Source organism: Myotis davidii, unplaced genomic scaffold, assembly GCF_000327345.1.
Source record: "Myotis davidii unplaced genomic scaffold, ASM32734v1 scaffold247, whole genome shotgun sequence".
In the NCBI taxonomy this organism is placed as follows: Eukaryota; Metazoa; Chordata; class Mammalia; order Chiroptera; family Vespertilionidae; genus Myotis; species Myotis davidii.
In genome coordinates this window covers 1539447-1562762 of record NW_006299593.1, presented here as the reverse complement: position 1 = coordinate 1562762, position 23316 = coordinate 1539447, and the positions used below count along the sequence as shown (strand labels likewise).

At 53.3% G+C, this 23316-nt stretch overlaps 1 protein-coding gene across 13 annotated transcripts in view; it reads left to right on the top strand.

The window, feature by feature from the left end:
* Positions 1–11445, top strand: part of DYSF (dysferlin) — a 205543-nt gene extending 194098 nt beyond the window's left edge. For all 13 annotated transcript variants that reach the window (XM_006775297.2, XM_006775294.2, XM_006775295.2 and 10 more), the window contains 5 exons: positions 2801–2900; positions 4234–4412; positions 6134–6243; positions 7579–7726; positions 11174–11445. In XM_006775297.2, the coding sequence (XP_006775360.1) occupies positions 2801–2900; positions 4234–4412; positions 6134–6243; positions 7579–7726; positions 11174–11212 (576 nt within the window). In that variant the 3' untranslated portion in view covers positions 11213–11445. The remainder of the gene's footprint in view (positions 1–2800; positions 2901–4233; positions 4413–6133; positions 6244–7578; positions 7727–11173) is intronic.
* The last annotated feature ends 11871 nt before the right edge of the window (positions 11446–23316 follow it).

Below are 23316 nucleotides of genomic sequence, written 5' to 3'. Positions count from 1 at the left end.
AGGAAGACCCCTAGCCTATGTGTAGCTTTGATCTTGTCAGCCTTTGCTCAGTGTGCTTGTCTATCACGAGATGTTTCCATAACACAGCAAGTGCTGCCTTTGGTGGGGAGGGCTCTAAACCAACCAAACAGCTTGCTGTGGACAGACGGAGTGGGGGCTGGGAATGGGGAAGGGAGGGCCGTGGCATCCTGCCCACCAGCTCTGGTGCTCACCAAGCCCTAAAAGGGCCTAGGTGTGGGGGGAAACTGAGGCTGAGACACTATAGGCCTGCTCAAATGAGAGGCGGGACAACCCCTTTGTTGACAGGTGGGGATGTCAGCAAGAAGGTGCAGGATGCAGAGGCTTCTGCATTTTCTACAAAGTAGGAGGAGAGAGAATCTCCTGCTACTGTGGCAGGTGATGTGAGACAAATGGAAAAGGCTGGAAGTAGCTATTGTCCTAAGTGAGGGAGAGGAAGAGGGAGAGAGGGAGGGAGAAAGAGAGCGGGGGAGGGAGAGAGAACAGGCTCCTTGCTGGTACGGAGAAGGGTTACCCAGAAGTTCTGAGGGACCAGCTGGGTTGCTAGGTGAGAATTTGAGGTGGGTCCATTCTGGCCATGATGGGGTTTCATCCCTGAATTACAGGCACCGCAGGGAAGAGGAGAGAGTTGGGTGGGCTCCTGGTGGCAGAGCCTGGGCTAGCCCTGAGAGGATGAGTGGCCCATGGGGACTGTGGGGTGGAGAGGAGGAGTGGGGGTGGGGAGTCCAGAAGAGGCTCCAGGAGTGGGGAAGGCTGGGGAATGGGCATTCCGTGTGGTGCGGGCTCCCGGAGAGGGGGCTGGAGGAGGTTGAGAAACAGAGCCTAAGGGATTCTGAGGTCAACCAGGGGCGTGAGGGAGAACTGACTTGATCCAGGTCCTTCTGAGGGAAAAGGGCCCTGGGAGGCAAGTGGAGCGTGCACACAGCGGGCACCAAGGAGCCGGTCGGGGCTACAGGCCCAAGTCTCGGGGTGGGTTTGTGTGGGGGCACTGAGCAGCCTCTGGGCCCCTCGGTCATGCCGCAGAGCCGGCCCTCTGCCGAGGGGTTCAGGGCCTCTGCAGGCAGGCCCTCCAGGGACCCCATTAACCAGACGAGACTGTCGTAAAGTACAAGGTCTCCTTTCATCCTGCTGCTTTGAACCACCGCTGGTCGCCCTGGCTGCCTCCCCACCTGGAGCCCAGCACACCCACCGGGGCCTGCCTGCGCGTCAGGCACCCACCCTGCAAATAAACAGCTAGTAAAAGGGCCCAGACCGGGAGCGTAATGAGCGCCTGGGACCTGGGGGGCCATTCCCCAGGCTGGAGCCCCAGCCCAGCTGCTCCCACCAGGGGCTGTTTGAACCTCTGGCTCATTACTGAGCCCATAAACCAGGCCGGCCGGAGGAATGGAGGCTGCTGGCGGCCTGTGCAGGCGGGCCTGCGGTGCTGGCCATAAAAGCCCCGCCAGAGGAGGCAGGCACCTGCAGGAGGGCTGGGGCCCGGAAAAGGGGGAGGCACCAGACAAGGGCTGGGGGGCAAGGGCCCAGCTGGGAACCTGAGCCCCTTCACCAAGTCAGACCGCGGTCCAGACGGAGGCCGGGTGCTTTGTGAGGTGACCATTGCTCAGGTCATGGTCCCGGTTTAGGGGCTCTGTGGGTTTGCATGGCTTGGGGTGGCCACACAGCAGGCACGGACCTGAGGCCGTGTGTACGAGGCCCCCAGGGCCAGACAAACCATGTGTGGTCAGCCGTGTTCCCCAACTCCCTATGGAGTCTGTCTCTCCGAGACTCAGTCTAGGCCCCTGCTATGACCTGGAGGCTGGTCGGAAGGTTTCCTGTCCTTGCCACTGTTCGGGAGAGGCTACAGTGAGAGGACAGAGGACAGGCATGAGCAGGAAAGCCCCAATGGCAGTGCTTTGGGTGGAGTGAGTCTGGACGCAACGTAAACCCAGGCCTCGGCATGCCCAGTCCCCATCCTTCAGTGGCTCGGTGAGGCCTGTTGGGAAGAAACCCAAGATGACAGACTCAGGCTGCCTGGTGCGAGGGAGCTGGGATGGGGAGCGCAGGAGGGTGGGGAACTTGCCAGCACCAGGGGCTTTGGTTTGCCCCAGAGCAAGCTCTCAAGGGGTGATGGTGGGTGGGTTGGCATGGCGGGGAAGGAGCTGGGGTCACTGCCCCCCAGTGTCAGCTCCTTATAGCAGTGTGTCAGGGGTGGGGTACCTCAAGTTCCCAGCCAGCCCACTCTGTTCCCAAGATCACAAGGGCAGAGCAGGATTTCGAGGTGCAAACTGGACTCTGAAACCTGACTGCCTGGTGTAGGCCCTGGTTGCCACTTCCCAGGGGTGTGACTCACATGGTACCTGCTCTGTTTTCCTCAGCACCGAGGCGTGCCTCCCTTATAGGTTATTGGAAAGAGAGATGAGTTCATAGTGGTAAAGGGCTGGCGCCTAAGAGGTGCAATATTATTATTATTATTATTATTATTATTATTAGCTGTCAGATCATGGGCAAACGCTTAACTTCTCCAAGCCTCTGTTTCATCATCTGTAAAACGGGAGTGAGAACATCCAATCAGCGAATTGGGAAGATCCAAGGAGCCACCTGTGTGAAGGGAGCCTTCATGGTACCCTCCTGAACCAGAACCCTGCTCTTTGGGGTCTCATGAGTTTTCCCGCCAGAACCTGGCTCTGGCAAGTCCCTAAGGGATGCCCCATCCCACTGCCTCCAGGCAGCTGTCCAGGCTGGAAGGGGCCAGCCTCTCTCTAATCTCTCTTCTCACTTCCTTCTCTGCTCCTCCTCTGGCCAGGATGCTTTCTGGAGGCTGGACAAGACTGAGAGCAAAATCCCAGCGCGAGTGGTATTCCAGATCTGGGACAACGACAAGTTCTCCTTTGATGACTTTCTGGGTGAGCACTGCTTCTCATCAGCACCATTCTGTACATTGGGGGTGATCCCAGAACTGCCCCCCCGCCCCGCCGTGTGTGTGTGTGTGTGTGTGTGTGTGTGCGCGCGCGCGTGCGCCATTCTTGGCTGGTTGGCAGGAGGTGCAGTCCTACTTTCTGCCCGCAGGGAGCTCAGAGTCCCTGGTCCCTGGTGCTGAGTGAGATCCATGATGCAGAGTAGTGCCAGCGTGGTCAGCAGGGTGGTCTAGCAGCAGAGGTGGCACTGACACTGCACCACATTGGATGGTAGGACTCAGATAGGCGAGGAAGAGAGGGAAACACAGGCTGAGGCAGTGCAGGCATATGCTGGCCATCGCTGGCTGGCTGGCCTCAGGCTTGACAAGATGCCTCCCACTACCCCCCCCGCCCCCGCCCCGTCCCACCCCTCAGTCTAGATGCAGATTGAGCCCAGCCAGCTAGGGGCTCAAGACACTCTTCACCCTTGTGCCTGAGTGATGACTGAATGAGTGAACATGTCTCCATCCCCCCAGGCCCCAGACAGGATTCTTGGGGGGCAGAAGTGTGCTGAACCCTGAACTGGGAAGCAGGGAGCGCAGGGCCGAAGGATATGGTAGAGACCATGTTCTCACAGGAGTGAGATTTGGGGGGAGGAGGACGGCCTTGTATGGGACCAACAGGCTGGACTGTAACGGTCCCATCACAGCTATAAAAGTTAACCAGGAAAGTGCGGTCTACCCATACAGTTGTATATTATTCAGCCATAGAAAGAATGAAATACCGATGCGTGCTACAGCATGGGTGGACCTTGAGAGCATGCTAAGTGACACGTATTTTATGATTCCATTGATAAGAAATGTCCACAATAGGAAATTCTATATGGCTCAACATTGTCAGGCTTGGAAGGAGGGGGGAATGGGGAATGGCTGCTAATGGGTGTGCTATTTCTTTTAGGGATGATCCATTTTGAATTAAAATGACAAATTTTATGTCAAATAGATTTTTCTATGATAAAAACAATTTAAAATGGATGGATGATAGATGTAGACAATGAATGGATTCTTGCATAGGAAGATGAATAGTTGAGCTCTCTTAAGGCAAATCAATAGGTAGATTAGTGGGCGTATGGGTACGTGAGTAGATGGATGGGAAGCTGTATGGATGGAATAAGAGGGCAGGGATGGGGAGCTGGAGTTTGAGAGATCTGACCCGTGGCTAAGCCCATGGATGGAGGTTGAGGAGGTAACTGTGAGTTTTTGTGGAACCTGCCCCGCCCCTGGGTGGGACTCGCTGCCAGTGACTGAGAAACCCTCCGACAAGGAACCCCTCTTTGCCACAGGCTGCTTGCAGCTGGATCTCAACCGCATGCCCAAGCCCGCCAAGACGGCGGAGAAGTGCTCCCTGGACCTGCTGGATGACACTTTCCACCCGGAGTGGTTCGTGTCCCTTTTTGAACAGAAAACAGTGAAGGGCTGGTGGCCCTGTGTGGCAGAGGAGGGTGAGAAGAAGATCTTGGCGGTAAGTCTGCTCCCCGCCAGCCAGTGGAGGCACCAGAGCGTATGTGCGCCTGTCCCCCTCTCTTGTCCTCCCTCTCCGTGGTTTCCAAGGCGCCAGCCGTCTTCCCTTTCCAGTTCCCAGCCTTCCTCTCCTTGAGGCTCACATACCAGGGAAGCCTATTTAAATCTAAAGATGCGCTTATCTCCCTCTGACCCTGTTTGTGCTCTGGCTCCTGGGTCTTCACAGTGATCTGTGTGCTGGGACCCCTCTGGCCTGGGCTCCTGCAGAGGACAGGGGTCCTGCCTTGCTCACTCGAGCAGGACCCTACAAGGGACCTTCCTTGTCCTACTGTTCTTGCCCAGAGGTCTACTCAGGTGACAGGGGACTGTGAACTGTCCTTCCTCTGCAGAAGAAGTGAATCCCTGACACTTTATTTAGAAATATAGGCCATCAGCCAGCCCCTAACATGGCCCTAGGAATAAAATACCCTTGTTGTATAATGAATCATAACAATTAACAAGAAATAATGAACACCTCAAAAAAATGAGCAAAGGGCATGCATAGGTAATGCACAAAAGAAGCACAGATGGGCATTAAACATTTGAAAAGGTTGACTCCCCATAGTAATTAAATAAAGGCATATTTTAAAGTGTGAAAGCTTTTTGCCTATTAAATTAGGATTTAAAACCAGAAATGCTCACTTCTGGTGAAGATGCAGACACGCTCCTCATTTACTTCCGCTGGGGTGCTCACGGTTCTACCATGTGTGGAAGCAATTCGGTACATACAACAAGAGATTTAACAATACTTATGCCTTTGTCCTCTGTCATCCCACTTCTAAAAATCTCTCCAAAAGAAATAACCCGCTAAAAGGAAAAAAATAGGTTCTGGGATATTTGCTGCAGCATTATTTATAGTACTGCACAGTCGGAAACAACCTAAATGAACCAAAATAAGTAGTTTACAAAACAAATTATGGCCAACCATCCCATAGAATGTCATACAGGCATTACGAAGCAAACTTTAAAGAATATATAATTATACAGTAAAATAGGATGTAATTCTAAGTGAAAGAAGCAAGCTGTAGAAGTATGTGTACACAGTGTGGTAGTTCATATACTTGCAGAGAACACCGGCTCTGCTGCATAACAATGTTAACAGTGCGTGTCTCCACACAGTGGAGGCACTGTTGATGTTCTCCTTCGTCTGCACAGGCAGACCTCAGAGATATTGTGGGTTTGGTTCCAAATAACCACAATAAAACCAGTCACACAGATCTTTTGGTTTCCCAGTGAATATGAGAGCTATGTGTACACTATCTTGTAGTCTGTTAAGTGTGCCATAGCATTATGTCTATAAGAACAATGTACCTACCTTATTTTAACAATGCCTGATTGCTAAAAAATACTAAACATCATTTGGGCCTTCAGCGAGTCGGAATCTTTTTTGCTGGTGGAGGGTCTAACCTTCAATTTGTAAAAAATGCAATATCTGCAAAGCGCAGTAAGCAAAGCACAATAAAACAGGGTGTGCCTGTGTATTTCTGTAGTTTTTAAATGCTCTACGAGGAGCACTTACTGCTTTTATGATCAGATCAACCCAATAGCACTAAAAAAATTAAATAAAGTGGCTCTTACTATTGTCCTGGGGTCCAGTCCTTGTCTTCCCTACATCATAGGCCCCTACATCAATGGCTCCTCTCCCAGCCATTGGGCAAAACCTCTGTCCCTCTGTCTCCACAGGGCAAACTGGAAATGACCTTGGAGATCGTAGCAGAGAGTGAGCATGAGGAGCGACCTGCTGGCCAGGGCCGGGATGAGCCCAACATGAACCCCAAACTCGAGGACCCAAAGTCAGTGCCAAGCCCCTGATCCCCGATGCCCAGGGGAGCTGGGAGGTGTATCCACGGTCTAGGAGGCATCTATTGCAGAAGCCATGAAACATTTAAGAAGGTCACAATGCCCACATGGCCCAGAGAGGGCCACACAGTGTTAGGGGGCAGGTGAAAGACGTCATTCCAGGAACACTGGGCTTCCTCAGCTAGTTCCAGAAGCCGGCACTGTTGGGTAGCTGTTGGCTATGTGCTGAGCAAGCTGTCATATGGCATGTACATGCTGTGCTGTGGGACCTTCTCTGCTGGGTTGTTATTATCATCTCATTTTACAGGTGAGGAAACAGTCTTAGCAAAGTTGAGTAAGGAAAGTGGTGAGGCTGGAATTCTCCCACTTGATCTGATTGGCTCTGGAGCCTGATCAGGGTTTTTCCCTTGACCAAGCTGTCTTCCATGGCTCTCCTGGTGTCAGTGTGGCTTCCAAACAGTCTTTCAGCCGTCATTTTCCCATCTGTGAAATGGGGGACCGGTCCTTATCTCCCCTACCACATAGGCCCCTAAGTGGATGTAGACGCCTTGAAGGCAGTTCCTGGGGGCTGAAAGACTACATTGGGGGAGGTGGTGTCAGGGTTGCGTTTGCTAGGTCCTCCCCTGTGGCCTGTGTGGCTCAAGGCAGACTTGGCAGACAACCCACTTTATCACCAGGCTGCTCCAAGTGCCACGGCGCTGGCAGAGTGTGGAGAGGCATCCTGAGATGGCTGGGATCTGGCTGGAAAGACGAGAGAGGCCCAGGAGACCCAGTGGCATGTAGTTATTAATGGCAAGGCCATTATTATGACACAAAATCCTGCAAGCTCACTGAGTTGTGAGGCTGACCTTGGGGCAGGTCTTGAGGTTCTTGGTTATGAGAGAAACTGGACTCACTTCCCATGGACCAGCCATGTGTATCTAGGCAGGTGGCTTGGCTTATCTGGGGCTCATTGGGCCATAGCTTACTTAATGTGACAGTCCGTTGAGGTTCTGCCCAGCTCCCAAATCTCTAGTCTTTTAAGTCCTGGGCCAGGAAGGAAAGAGGGTGGCAGGGAAGGTGTCCTGGACAGAGTGGCAGAGAAGGGGCCCCTGAGGGTGTGTAGGGTTGGTGGCACCATGAAGAGGAGGGCAGCTCGGGTGGGGCTCACACTATAGCGAAGGCTTGGAGGACAAGGGAGTGCAGGTGAGTTCTGGGGTAGGGACTGGGTCTCGAGGCTGGGCGGGGCCTGGGGGCTGACTGTGGAGGGTCAGGGTGGTTTGGGAGCAGGACTTGGAGAAAGCAGCCATGGTAGGCCTGCCTGCTGACCTCTGGGATCTCACTTCCAGGCGCCCTGACACCTCCTTCCTCTGGTTCACCTCCCCGTACAAGACGATGAAGTTCATCCTATGGCGGCGGTTCAGGTGCACCATCATCCTCTTCATCATTCTCTTCATCCTCCTGCTGTTCTTGGGCATCTTCGTCTACGCCTTCCCGGTGAGCAGGCCGGGCAGGGGAGGCACGGGCCCTGTCTTGGAGGAGCTCCTGGTCTGATGTGGGGGGCACAGCTCTGGACCTCCAGCAGAGCCTGAACTCAGGGAGAGTCGGTCCTTGTCCTCGAAGAGGCCCAGTCTGATGGAGAGACGCAGCCTCTGTCCTTGCAGAGCCCACGGTCTGAGGAGGGAGACATGACCCCTACTCTGGGAGTTCCCAGGCTGGTAGACAAAGTCCTACTCTTAGGGAGCTCTTAGTCCAAAAGGGGAAACAGTTTTTGCTGTCGATGGGGAGACATAGCTGTCCTCAGCAAGCCCCTGGACTATGTAATCAAAGGGTTGGTAGGTGAGCCCCTGGGTAGGGGGAGTGGGGGACCTTCCTGAGGAGGGTGTGGGACTGGGTCAGGAAGGGACGGTGTAGATGGCAGAACAGAGGAGGAGGTCCCTCTGTTTGCGAGGATGGCACCTGCTGAGGTCCAGAGGAAGGGACCTGGGGCCAGGAGAGGGTCTCTTGTCCACCTGAGCACAGTGACACAGTGTCCTGCCTCCTGCAGAGGGTAGGCCTCGGGGAAGATGTGTGTGGATAGACAGGAGGTGGCCTTCTCACTTGGTACAGTGCACATTGGGGGTCCCTTTCACCTGGTGAGAAGCCAGCTGTTGCCCCCCAGCTCCATGGGGCCACGCCCAAAAGAGGAGGATCTGGGGCTGTATTCTTGGTCTTGGCTTCCCTGGTCCTCACAGCTCATAAGGGGAACCCTGAAGATGCTCCAGCCCCCTACCCTGTCCCCCCAGTGTCTCTGGAACTTGAAACTTTGAAGAGACCACAGTGTTACCAGGCTGACTTTTAATATTCTTTAAACAATTTTAAACTTTTATAAATGAAAATTTCAAACTGATATGAAAATACGATGGCATAATCAACTCCATATCACCCTGATTTGTTGTTGTTGTTTTTTAATCCTCATTTGAAGATATTTTTTACATTGTGTTTTAGAGAGAGTGGAAGGGAGGGAGGGAGAGAGAGGGAGAGCGAGAGAGAGAGAGAGAGAGAGAGAGAGAGAGAGAGCCATCGATATGAGAGACAAACATCAATTGGTTGCAGGGTATTGAACCTGCAACCCAGATGTGTGCCCTTGACTGGTAATCAAACCCTAGACCTTTGGTGTGCCAGCTGACGCTCTAACCACTGAGATATACCGGCCAGGGCCATGTTACCCTGATTTGAATGGCAAAGAAGGAGACAGCCAGAGAAGGGAAGGGACTGTCTCAGAGCTGCAGGGCAGTCTGTTCATGGGTCCTAATGCAGGGACACTGTAAGCCTCAGTCTGGTCAAGTGCAGTACGCCACAGCAAGCAGTGTGCTCTGGGAATAACTTGCCTGTGTGCATTTTGCTTTGTGAATCCTGCAGGAGGAGGAGGTGGGTGGAGAGCTCTCTCCCACAGTGACTGGTGAGAGCCCATGCACCAGCAGGTTTTCCATGTGTGAGAATGTAATTTAAAGTTATTTATATGTATATGGCTAATATGCAAAGTTGCAAAGTGTCCCCTTGGGAGTTCGACCGGGAGACTGGGAGTTTGATTGCTCACTATGATGTGCGCTGACCACCAGGGGGCAGCATGGAACGAAGGAAGGCTCCGACCACCAGCCTGAAGGCCCCGATCGACCCTGATTGCCAGCCAGGCCTAGGGACCCTACCAGTGCATGCATTTCGTGCACTGGGCCTCTAGTTTCATTATAACGTTGATGTGATGTCGGAGGAACTTAACTCTTGTTTCTATCAGTTAGCTTATGGTAAAAATTGGTTTTGTTATATGTCACTTCACTTAAAGTGCCAGAAGCTGAGGACGATGTTGAGTGAGGACTTACTATATTAGCAGCTTGCACCTCTTATAGTTAAAACCACAAAGCCATCCCTTCTGTCTCTTACATGGACTGTGGAGACCAGCAGAGGGAACCATGTGGGCCTAAGTGAGAAAGGAGAGTCCAGGTCCAGAAATTCAGGGTCCTCCCATCAGCATAAGGATGGGCGGGTTGGACTGGGTCAGCTCTGACCTGCTGTGCTAGCATAGTGTCAGGGGAGCCCTTTCACCTTCCTTGGGGGCCTTCACATCAAGCCAGCATCCTCCTGAAGAGCTAAGGGGAGGGGAGGACAGGGCCAGAGTGACATCCCCACCACCCTTTCTGTGCCTAGTGCCTGCCCCTGCCTGGCAGGGGGGAGGAGAGAAGATTTCCAGTCACTTCCAGCCCATGCTCCCTCCTTGTCCCTAGAGCAGCCTTAACCCTGGGCCCTGTGGGCAGAGCAGAGGGGCACTTTGCCACTAGCCCTGGTCAGAACCCTCCCCTGTCTCCGGGGACCCCAGCAGTGGCCATCACCCTCCTTTGAGTTCTTCTGAAAATTGTCCTCTTTAAAACACCAACTTCACCGTCCCTCTCCCAGGGCTGGCGTATCGGGGGACAAATCTTAGGTGAGAGGTCCAGGGCTGGAGGGGCAGCCTGGGCCTGAGGCCGCAGACTGGTTTTGTGGACAGGCCTTTGCCACACCTGGGCAAATCCTGCTTCTCTTCGCCCAAGTTGCCTCATCACCTGGTGGCCCAAGACCTTCACCTGGCTTTTTGGCCTCGGGGGGAGGGCAGAGGGCCTGGTGGAGGGGACCACGTCGTGGACTGCTCCCTCCAGTTGGTCTAGTCTCCCACCCTCTTGGAAGTTCCCCTGGGAGGGGGACAGGGAGGGCAGCCTGTCTGGTTCCTCCCGCTGCCCCCAGCCAGCGGGAGCAGGGCCAGCGTGGGGAGGCAGCGGATCTGGTGGGAAGGCTTTGTTTCCAGAGCTGGCTTTCCCGGGCCGGCGCTGGGGAACATACTGTCCCAATTAGGAGCCCTGTGTTGTGTTGTATGTGTTTTCATGGTTTGGGGGGAGGAGTGGGACGGGAGATTCCTTTCAGTCCTACAGCAGCCAGGGTCTAATCAGGGGTGACCCATCCCAGGTGCTGGCCTGCATCGCGGGTCATCCCCATACACCAGCCCCCCAACTATCTCTCTCTCTACTTTCTGGACAGGAGCATGGTGGCCAGTGAGCCCTGGGTCCATGTGGGAGGGGGCGAGGGTCATAGCCATGTCTTCAGGCCACCTCTCTGGCGACGAGGCCAGGGCAGGCCCAGGTGGTCAAAATCCCCTTGGCTGTGGTTGGATCATGAGAGTGAGCCCTGGATTGATGGGGGAGAAGACAGAGCAATTCAGACAGCTGTGGCCCCCCAATGGGGAGGGTTCCCGAAGAGTTTCAGGAAGGTCTGGGCTTGTGTGATTGGCAAGGGCACCAGGAGGGTGGTGTTGAGCTGAGTGAGGGGTAGGGTGCGGAGGGCGAAGTGCAGGCAGGTGGTTGAGTAGATGAGCCTCCTTTCCCTGCTCCGTCCCTCCTGCAGCTGCCATCATGTGTCCCTGCCTCCTCTCTCCTCTAGAACTATGCTGCCATGAAGCTGGTGAAGCCCTTCAGCTGAGGACTGCCTGGCCCAGGACTGGCTGCTTCCTCTGCCCAGCTCAGCTGAGCTCCTCCAGACCTCCAGGCCAGACCGTCCTGCCAGGGTGGGCAGACAGACAGGTGGACTGGCACATGCTCTAAGAGTTGGTAACATCGAGCCCTGGGGTCACCCACTTTCATCATTTCTTCCTCCCCCAGTTCGACCCTTTTTGGATCAGCCCATGTGCATTTCAGTATAAAATGGTTGGAACCTCAAAGCTGCGTTGGTGTGTGTATCTCTTTAGAACCTGAATGGGGTGTGACTGTGTAGGCATGTGTCTGTGTGGGCAGGGTGGGAGTGGAGTGTGCCACATCTCTGGCTCAGCCTTCTGAGTGGAACTGTGAATCCTTTGGCAAGACTGCTTGGGGGCAGGGTGGGCTTTGAGGCTTAGAGACCCAGTGTGTTCTGTGTCTCCCCGACTTTCCGCCTCCCCCTCCCTCCTCACTCAGGCATCACCTCTTCCCTTTCCAGGTGCCCTTTGCTTAGGTCAGCGGTTCTCAACCTGTGGGTCGCGACCCCTTTGGCGGTTGAACGACCTTTTCACAGGGGTCGTCTAAGACCATCCTGCATATCAGATATTTACATTACGATTCATAACAGTAGCAACATTACAGTTATGAACTAGCAATGAAAATAATTTTATGGTTGGGTCACAACATGAGGCACTGTATTTAAAGGGCCAGAAGGTTGAGAACCACTGGCTTAGGTAGTAGTTACCTTTGCCTTGTGGTCACACTTGGGAAGGAGTCCCACTTTATGAAAATTGAGCCCCAAGGAATGGGTTGGGCCAGAAGCTATCTAGACAGGGCAGGCTGCTGGTCTTGGGATTTCTTGGGATTCCCTCCCTCTGCTTCCTCACTCTTCTTTCAAGATCTGGTCTGGACAAACACACCTTTTTCTTGTGGTCTGAAGCTTAGCATTTTCCATGGTTCTGACATCTCCTGCAGGAATCAAGTTTAATCCATGGGAGCAGCAGGAACATACTTAGAGAAAAAGCAAAAAGCATGAAAACATCTCTCCCCCGAGGGGCTGGAACTCTGGAGCGCAGCTGGCCGCATTCTCCTGTTACCCAGGAAGCGTCTCCTATTTCCCGCTGTGAGCCCGCTCCCTTGGCCCAGACACCAAGGCCCCAAAGTGATCCTTCCAGACGCCTTTGTCTTGACTGCACTCTGAGATCTAAACAGGGGCCCTGCCAGGTCCCCCCTGATTGGCAGGACTGGAAGTGATTGGCACAGGGCTGGCTGACGACCTGGCCCTCCTGGAAGAGGGAGCTATACCTCCAATGCTGAGTGATTCTCTCTTTAGGAGAGGGCAGGCTGGTGGTGGCCTTCAGTGTCCAGACTCTGCATGGACCTGAGAACCTGGGTGTCTAAGTCCTGAGACCTTAACAACAGAACCCTGGAGCCAGGTGACAACACCTCACACAGAACACGGAGCAGGGACCAGGGTCCAAGGCTCTTCTGAGAAGGTCAGTCTGGTGATGCACTTTCCCTGAGCACCCACTGCGCATGCCTGTGCCAAGGACGTGAGAGCCAGCCTCCTACAGAGGAGACTGTAGGAGAAAGGGAGAAAGAGGCAGGGCTGTGGCCTCTGGAGGTGTGGAGAGAGCTCGAGAGGCTGGGGAGACAGGAGAATATCTGAAGGTAGAGAGGAGGAAGCCACTGGGGAAGGGAAGATCAAAGATACAAGACAGAATGTGGGATAATTCATGGGACCAGTTTCTGGAGAGGAAGAGAATGGGGTTAGCTTGGAAGGAAAGTTCTCTTTTCTTCCAGGGACAGGAAGGCAGGAGGAAATAAATACACGCCATGCAGCTATCAGCTGGGTTGAGAGCGTTTTGGGGGATACTGATTGTGTCCATGCATTCATTTTTTTCCCATTCATTCATTTGCTTTTTCTTGCTGTCCTGAGTTACACGTAATAGAACACATTACTCCAACTAGTAAAGGGAACTTAATGGCTTTATGGAAGCAAAATCTCAGTCCTCAACTAGGTCACCAAGAGCTTGCATTCTCTCTCAGCTCATCAGGGTGGGCTGCGTCTAAAACCGGCTTTATTCTTAGAGTTGGGGTGAAAGCTGCTCCCTGGTATAGGCCACCAAGCAACACGAAGGGGAATAGGGAGTGGATGGTGAGGAGACCAGCAAACATTTATGAGATCCTCCACACGGCAGCCCGAAAGCAGGTTCCAGGGTACAGCAGTGCGTTACATATGACTCCTAACCTTCCGAGGCTTCTGAAAAGTGTATTAGGAAACCATAGTTATTTTTACTCCTTTGGGAGCAGCAGAGAAGGGGCACCCATTGCCCTGGGGTAGGGAGGGCAGGAAAACCTCAAGAACAAATATGATCTGCGCAGCCAGTGTGGCTCAGTGGTTGAGCATCGACCCATTAACCAAGAGGTCACTGGTTCAATTTTACTGTGTACATTAATATGACGTTTCTTTTCCGCTGTCTTTGTTAACATAACTTTACTATTCCAGGAAACTCAGGCCCAGAAAGAGAAATGTTGCAAATAAGTTTGTTACAGGAACTTCCAGAAACATCATTTAATTCCCTTCCCTCTTTCTCAGATCGATAAAAACATTTTTTAAATAAAAAGAACAAATCGGATCTGAGCAGAATGTTGGGCAGGCCCTGTGACTAAGTGGGTCAAAGTATGCTGGGCCACAGAAGTATAGGGAAAGTCTGGAGCTGTCAGAGAGCCTGGCTGCTTCAGGACATGGTCACGGGAGAGAGAGCCTATAGGAAAGCATGCTGAGATGGGAGGGAAGAGGGGTTGGAAGGGCAAGGCCAAGTGTTGAGGGGCACTGTATGTGCAGTTTTGGAGTTAGAACTTCATTCTGGAGGCAAGGAAGAACACAGAAGGATATAAAACTGGACTTGGAAAAATTCTAGCTTAGGGCTTATCTTAAGAAACGGGAATCCACTGGGTACACATAGGTGGGCTTCAGGTTATAGTTCTTATGGCCTTTGAGGAGGTGAAGGTCTAGTGATCTCCCCCAGTCCTCAACAAGGTCCGTAATCACACATGGTGAAGAATAATTGCTTAAGACGCTGTGTCGCCAGTTGCTGAAGGCCATTCTAAAGGCTGGTTTATTAGTCCAACAGCCAACTGGGGAATATCTGAAAGGCAGGGCAGAAGTAATTCATTCATTCATGCCTTTTATTCATATATATATACACTGAGTAGCCAGATTATTATTACCACCCCATCAGTACTTCACTGGGCCACCTTTTGCCTTCAATACTGCGGCGATTCTTCGTGACATTGACCACAAGTTGTTGAAAGGTGATGTGAGGAATCTGACACCATGCCTGATGAATAGCACTGTCCAGTTCTGTGAGATTTGATGCTTGTGGAACCAGCTGCCTGATGGCTCTTTTAAATTCGTCCCACAAATGCTCAATTGGATTGAGATCTGGTGATTGTGGGGGCCACCTAAGCAAGGTAAAGTCTCCCTCATGTTCTTGAAACCACTCCTGCACAATACGAGCACCGTGGCAAGGCGCATTGTCTTGTTGGAAGAAGCCATCTCCATTGGGACACGCCATCAACATGACAGGATGAACCTGATCAGCAAGGATACGTAGGTATATTGTGCTATTCAGACGTTGTTCCACACGAATTAAAGGGCCCAAATCATGCCAGGAAGACATGTCCCAAACCATAATCCTGTCCCCACCAGCTTGAAGGGTTGTTCTTATGCATGTGGGGTGCATGCTTTCATGATGTTTCCACCAAATTCTCACTCTGCCATCTGCATGATGCAACCGGAAACGTGATTCATCGGACCACATGACATTTTTCTAGTGCTTGACTGTCCAATCCTCGTGTTCCTGTGCGAATTGGAGACGTTTTATCTTGGTAACTGCAGACAGCAAAGTGTTCGAACAGGCCTTCGGCTTCCATATTCTATACGATGCAGTGTACGGCTAATTTGCCTACAAACATCAGGTGGTCATAATAATCTGGCCACTCAGTGTCTATACTAACTGTGTACCAGGCAGGGTGCTACAGCCTAAAGATACAATGTTGAGCAAGATAAACATGGTTCCCAGAGCTCACAACTAAGGAGATAAGAGACATAAGTAGATGGTCAATTATAATACACTGATGGATGAACAGGGGTTGCAGGATTAGGGCAAGGGTGGAAAAGATGAGAGAGGGAACAGAGTGTGCATAAAGACTGGCCAAATTTGCACATGAGCACAGAGCAGTGGTTCTCAACCAGGGGCGATTCCCCCCACCACTCCCTGGGCACATTTGGCAATGTCTAGAGATTGTCAAGAATCCTGTCCCCACCAGCTTGAAGGGTTGTTCTTATGCATGTGGGGTGCATGCTGATAGTCAAGAATGAAGGTTGCGGGGTGAGGATGCTACTAGCTTCCAGGAGCTGCTAAGCACCCTTTAATGCATAGGACAGCCCCCCGCCCCCAATAATTATCCAGTTTAACATACTGATAGTACTGCTGTTGTAAAACTCTGGCATAGAGATAGTGGATTCTAGAGATACTGAGTGATTAGGGTTGGTAGAACTGCAGGATTAACTAGTTAGGGCTGAAGGGGGCAGGGGTGTGTGGGATGGGAGTTAAATTCAAAATGATTCCCAACTGTCTGGCTTTATGAGTGGTAGTACCAATCACGAAGTCAGTTTTGGACAAGAAGTTTCAGGCATGTTTAGGGCACAATCAAAATGTCCTTCCTGCCCCCATGTCTCTCATCTCGAAGTTGTAGAGAGCATCATCTACACCTGCTGTCTCCATGTCTCCTTACCTCGAGCTCATTCCTCCACCCACTGTGGTCCGACTTTATTCAGGGGACAGACTCTGTGGGTCTCCTTTCCCAATAGCCACCCCCTCTCTTTTCCTCTTTGGTGATACCCTTCACCTTTCCCTATGGCCATGTGCCCAGAAAGGAGGCTGCCACAGCCCTAGGGCGAAGTGTCTTATTAGCCCACACCAGTCACAGTGAAGCCAGTACCCTTGCCAGTGATTGGTTTAGGAAGAGGCATGTGAGTCATTTATGACCAATGGGAGTGAGGGGAAGGTGGAGGTAGCTATAGGGGGTATGGGGGCAGGATAAAAGTTTTTCTGAAAGTTTTATCCCCCCTCCCAACAACAAAGGACACGCACTGGGAGATGCAGCTTCACCTGCCTTTTAATCTTGTTGGGGAGAAATGAAATGATGGGAGCCATGGTTGCCATCTTGTGATGCTGAAGGACAAGCCTGAGGAAGAAAGCCAACATGCAGAGGATGGCAAGGACCTGGTGCTCCGGGGGGCGACTGAGAAAGAACCGACACTGGCACTGCCCCACCTCCAGATGTCTCGTTATGTGGGCTCATAAATTCCTTATTGCTGAAACCTTCTCTGGTTGGGTAGTGCACTACCCACAGCTCAAGCATCCTTCCTGGTCAATTGTGTTCTGCTCCCCTGAAGACTGATTTTTACTGCAGCTGCCAATAAGCAGGGCTGCCGTGTACAGGCACCACATCTAAGGCATCATACATTTATTATTTATTATAACAATTTTCCCACAGATGGCAGTAAAGCGTTTTGCTCTAATAAAAGCAGTGTGTTACAGTAGTTTTCTGATAGAAGTAGACTACCTTGAGGAGAGAGCACCTTTTTCTAATTCACACCAAGGCCCCATGTAGCCCTGGTTGTTAAATCTGTGGACGCTCACCCTCCCCAACACTTGGCAGCAGCTGGCAGCGCTGAACGTCCTCTGCTTCTTCAGATGTTTTCAGGCTCTGGCTTCCGTGGTACAATGTCCTCCCTGTCCCCCCACCCCCCGATGTTCCTCCCCTCTCTCTGACCTCATTCTTGGTGTCCTTCTCTGTTCTCCGACCCCCACTGCTCTTCTTCCCACCCTCACACCGCCTTGGCAGCCTCGAGCACTCCCGTCGGCAGCCTCGGGCACTCCTGTGGCCTCGATTACTGTCCAGAGGCTGCTGACCCCACAGTGCCTGCCTCTAGCCCGGGTCTGCTCTGGGCTGCAGCCACTTTCCCAGTGGGCATCTCCCCAGTGTGATTCACGGGCACCACACACTCAAGACCTCCCACCCAACACCTCCATCCTGCACCCCATGAAAACTGTTTCTGCTCTGTTGTTCCCTCCACACGCCCAGCCACTGGAGCTGGGGGTGTGGAGGCAACTTTAGTCCTACCTCCTCTTCACCCCTATCCCCTGATCCCACAGATTCAGGCTCTTGAGTCTTCTCTGGATCAAGTTACTTCTCTCCCCATTACCATCACCCCCACTTATACCCTGGTCCCAGCAGGTTGCCATCACTGAAAGCCAAGTGTCACTCCATTAGCCTTCTTCTTCTCCACTCCCCTATCCACTGTCCACAGGCAGGCAAAGCTGGACCTGGCATTCCTCAGCGGGGAGGTGAGCCTCATTGGCACAGGGCCCGGCCCCCACAGAGGCCCCTGCTTGCTTGCCTTTCCTGCTTCGTCTGTTGCCTTTCCATCTGCTCTGCTGAGCCGAACCATTTGCAGGCCTGGCCTTTGCCCACGGCTTGGGTCTGAGCGTGGCCCCTTCCTCTGGGGTGTTTCCTCTGACCTGCCCTGGTCCCATCCACTATTGAAACCCAGCGGGCTTGACTGTCCCCTCCTCCCTGGACCTTAGCCTGTGCCTCTGGGCTAGAATCACATCTCAAGCTTAATGAGATGTCTGCTTTGTTCACAGAAGGGATTTCAAACTTCAAATGGGATTTTTATGTCCTGAAATTCAGTTAGTGCTCCACAGTTGAGACCCATTCTCGCCACAACATGGAGAATCACTCTCCTCTGTTAAAAAACGGCTCAGTAAAACTTGATAAGCCTTTTAAATCTGGAAGACTCAGTCCCCAGACTTTATTTTCTCTGCGGAGGCTTTGGAGATAGATGTTCTGTGTGCACACACAGGCTCCATTTTCTGTTCCTTCTCCAGGGCTCTGTAGACAGCCCAGGATGGGGCCACAGGCAGAGCTCAGCCTGGCTCACCCCTGGGCCCATTCCCACACCCCCATTTCATTTCCATCCCCAGGGAACAAACCTTGTCTCAATCCTCTCTCCATGTGTTTCATAAATGTAGGATTATGGGATTTCCAGAGGAGCCAGGTGGGCATCTGTGACTGGGACATGGGGACAGCCCAGGACACAGGTTCTGCTTGTGGGAGAGAACAGGATACGGCCAGCGCTCAGCCTGATGCACTCGCTTGTCCTTAAATGGCAGCTGAGATACTGCCGTGACAAGTGGAAACTTCCTCCCTCCTGTCTCCATTTCTGTTGTCCCTTCCTCTGGGGCAGCAGTGAGCTCCTGTGCCTGTGGTTGCCCCACGTGGGTTTCATACCCTGCTTTGCTGCCTTTCTTTTGGTCCCGGTCTTTTCTGCTGTGTGTGTGTGTGGTGTGTGTGGTGTGTGTGTGGTGTGTGTGGTGTGTAAAAGAGACACCAGAAGAGACAGATGTAGAGAAACAGATACATGGTGAGGATGGAGACAGACAGACAAAGACCATGCATCGGGGACGGAAAAGAGCCCAGGACCTCACACATCATTCCCCCAGAGCTGGCTCCCCTCGGCGCCCCCACCCCCGTTCCGGCTCCCAGGCTTACCCAGTTAGAAAGAGAATATGGGATGGAATCAGAGACAATCACCCTGTGTGCGTGTGTCCTCAGGTCCCCCCTCATCCAGCTGGGGAAGTTTCACACCCTGTTTTCCTCATAACCCAGGAGGGGTTATGGACTCCATGTCCCTTCACTCTGCAGGGCTGCCTGGTGTGTATTTGGGGGTGCGGAGGGGTTGGGGGGCGGTGGCTGATTCAGCTCCAGGGCAGAGGGGCCAAAGTGTTTGCCTAGCCTGGGTGGTACTCCTTATTTCTACCATCACCCTGGACTGAGTCTGGCAGCTTCCTCCCGGTGCTCAATTTATTTTGAAAAGTCTGTGTGTGCTGGCTGAGTATTGGGGAGGAGGGAGAGTGTTAAAGAAGAAGACAGGCAGGTGCGAGGTGGCTCCCCATTTCTGGAGAGCTCCTCCCGTGTGGGAGTGACGTGACTCCATATCTCTTCCCCGGGGAAGAACTGGGCTGGCTGCTGTCTGCCTGTGGAAGGGACTGAGAGGAGCCGTGCCGCCGCCCTGACCCTGGCAGGCTTACCACACCACCGTGCTGCGGCCACCACGTCCAGGCTCTCCTTTCATAGCAGGCGCGACCTCAGTGATCCCACCTGTCACCAGATGTGCATCGTAGAGACGCCCAGCCCCAATACAGACCCACTTGTGCAGACGGTCACACCCCCGGGAATCACTGTGCTCTCTCAGACACAGACACCAGTGCAGGCATCGGCACAGGCACACACACAGGCAACATGCACGCAGGGCACACATGTGCTTTCTCTCCGTGTGTGTGTGTGTGTGTGTGTGTGTGTGTTTCACACTGTTGGCCAGAATAGGCTTCGGAAACCTAAGCAGAAAGGAGCGTGCGAATGTGGCCATCATCAGGGATAAATTAATCCCAGGCCATGAAGGGTTTTCTTTCTTCATTCTCAGCCCTCCTGCAAATTCAATTATGACTCTCTGCCAGCTACTGAAACGAGGGGACAAGGAAGTACGTGGCTGGGCCTGGAAAACGGGGCAGGGCAGGGGACCCTTCTCCCCCACACCCTCATTCCCCTTTCCTGCTGTCCGGGGTCCAGGAAAGAGTTGCAGTCATTCCTGGATCCCCACAGCCACTGAACCTCGGAGCAGCAGCAAGGTGCCAGCCAAGAACGTGGAAGTGGCAGAAATAGAGCTGCCCTCTGAGAGCTGAACCAGGAAATGACACACGCACCTCGGGGCGGAGGCTGGCAAGTCTCCCCGGGAGGCCACTGGGCCCAGGGGCGGGCAAGCCCTAATGGCCTAGCGCTGGCGCACGGACGGAGAGTAGCATGGGTCTCAGACACCTATCCTGACTGTGACCAGGGGAGAGAGACATAGCTGTGGACCCCTCTGTACCCTGGCTCTCAAGGCCTATGGCCAGAGAACACTGACTTTATCCCTTGCAGCTGGACCTTCCTCCCTCAGACCCACACAGTCAGGGTCTTAGCCTGAGAGCATGCCTGGAGCAGCGGAAGCGCAGGGGGGTGGGGGTGGGGTGAAGAATGCCCCTGGAGAAGCCTTCTGGGGGACCTGTGGCCAGCCTCTCCTTGCTCATCCCCTTCCTTTCCTTGGGCGATGGGTGGTTTGGGCCTTGCTGTCCGTCCCAGGTTGGGAATGAAGAGCATCTCCTCAGACTGAGGCGTGGCCCTTGGGGACAGCAGCCTGCTCCTCTGCATCATCCAGACGCAAGTGGCAGGGAGGGCACTGAGTTCCTTTAAGGGGACAGCAGCGGTGGAGGGCACGGGGCACATTTAATTCCATGAGAATACTGACCAGGTCAGATAAGGCTGGCTTTGAGAGGATGGTTGAATTGGTGGAGATCATATGTTGAGTGAGGAGGGTGTTGTGGGTGGGCAGGGAGTTTGAGGCTGGGAGGGTAGGGAAGAGGCAGGAATGGCCCTGGTGACCCAGAACAGAGAGACTGGAAGGGCCCCACGTGGGAAGAGGCCTCAGGCTGGAGGTAGGGGCTCTGCCTGCCCCACCCGCAGGGCCTCTGGGCCTCTTACATAACCTAGGCCTGGCCAGGGAGAGCTGGGTTTTCACAGTTAGGCTCTGGCTGCCAGAAGAATGAAAAAAAAAAAAAATGGCCTGAGGGAAACCTTCACCACTGAGACTAGGAGGGAGGAAGCTAGGGCGGGAGGGGTGGTGTGTGTGTGTGTGTGTGTGTGTGTGTGTGTGTGTGTGTGTGTGTGTGTTGGGGGCATCTGTGTCAGCCCCTGGCCAATCGGTGTCTGTCCTGGAGGAGTCCCAGTGTCCCTGCCCTGCCCAAGGGCCCCAGCCCACCTTCAGTCAGCTGTCTGAACCCAAAGCTCTCCTCTTCGGCCCACAGTGAGGGGAGGGGGGGCATCCCTGGGAGAGGGCAGGGAGCAGTGATCTCCCTTCCCCACCTCCATAGCTGGCTCGACCAGGGACAGGGATAAAGTTGGAGGCTGGTCCCACTGCCTCCGGATTGCTTAGAGAGGGAGCGCTTGGCTGCTGAGTGCCGGTGTGTGTCAGGCACCGTGCTAGGCGTGTCATCACGTTAATCCTCCGCTGGGAGAAGTAGCTATTTTGAGCCCCATTTCAAAGGTGAGAAAACAGATTTGGGGAAGCCACGTGGCTATTAATGAAAGGTAAACCCCAGCCATGTTGACTCAGAGTGCTTGCTCCCCCTCCCCCCCGCCCAGCCACCCGCTCCCATTCCCCAGTCTCACAACTGGTGGCTTCCAGGCCGGACCCAGAGCCCCTGCCTGGGAGGCCTGGGAGTCAGGAGGCCCGGCAGGGCTGCTGGTGTATGAGGTGGCACTGGCTCCATGAAGTTTCAATGTGTTCATTTACTCAACAAATATTTACTGAGCACCTTTCGTGCCCAGGCTCTGATCTAAGCACAGAATTCTCGCCCCTGTAAAAGCTCCACGTCGGGGAGCCAGACGATAAACAATGTCAGGTAGTAATAAGTGAATCTGGGGAGGAAAAATAAAGTGAGGAGCGGGGAGATACAAGTGGCTATGGGTGGGGGGCGGGGGAGCTTTCTTCCATAGGGTTTGGGGAGAAGCCCGCTGCAATGACGTCAGAGCAAACTGGCGGAAGTGAGCCAGGGAGCCATGTAAACCCCGGGGGAGCAGGTTCCAGCCAGAACTGGGCTTGCTGGTCTGGCCACACTGGTGCCTGGGAGTTGACCGGCATCCCCCATGTGGCTCATCATCTCAGAAAGTGTCATCACGGTTCATGCCCAGTGCGCCCTGCATTGCCCTTCCCAGGACTGAGTGGGCGCCCTCATCTACTCCAGGCTAGCAGGGCACAGCTGCCTGCTCTCCATGGTGGGCCACTTGGGGAAATGCTTCCAGTGTTCACACGCCTCACCGCCCAGTCTCACCCCTGCTGGGGATTCAGGCAACACGCTTGTTCCAGATGGGCAAGGGTGACTATTTTCTCTTTTAAAATAGCTTTATTGGTGTTTGTCTTATCACAGAAGTAATATATGTTCATGATAGAAATGTGAGAAAACAGCTTACAAAAGGAAGAGCATAAAAGAGCCACTAATCACATTGCCCCAAAAGAACCACTGTTGGCACTTGGGTATCTCTAGAATTTTCCATGTGAGTATGAAATATGTTGGTATTTTTAAAGATGATGATCTCACTGTACACAGTGGTTTGCAACCACGATACTGTGACTATCCATCCGCATCACTGACTGAACTGAATGAGGGTTTTATGGTTCCATAGTAGTCTATCATTTGGATAAGCCATGGTTTGTTTATGTAGCTGGGCCCTATTGGTGGACTTTTAGGTAATGTTTCTCTCGCTCTCTCTCATCTTGTCCACAGGGCTCTCCCCCTGGCCATTCTGGGAGACTGTTTGAAGTGTCTGAGCAGTCCTTGAAATCTGGGCCAGGCTAAGATATCTCTGGATGCCAGAGGTCAAGATGGGGTCTGGAGTGGGTGGGTGGGTCCCTGCAAACTGTGTTTGCCCTACAGCCATCCACACAAGTGCTGCTTATGGAGGAGGAAACTCTGGACTTCAAGCCTGCCCACAGCAGGCTGGAGGAGGGGAGGGGTGGGGAGGGGAACTGAACATACAGCGGTAGGGGTGGGAACAAGGAGCTCATGATCTCCTGCCCTGAGGTGGAAGTCCTGAGAACCTGCAGATTTTCCAGGAGACATTGCAGGAAAGCTTTGGGGTGGTGGTGATGGCCGGAGAGTATCAGACGAGGACCCCCAGGGGAGCATAGGTGCAGTCTGGGTGAGTGAGGCTGTCTGAAAGCCACTGACTGTAAAAAAGCTCCTTTGCCTCCTTCACGAAGCCACCTCTGATTTCTCCACCAGGGCAGCCTGGAGCCCTTGCTTTCTGTCTCCCTCTGAGCCCTCACCGGCCTTTGCTTATCATCACAGCCGTTATTTGGGTCAGCCTGAACTTGACTCCCAGCTCTTTGGCTTCTCACCCCACCATCAGTGAGGCCGGGGGCAGCTCTGCTCCCCAACT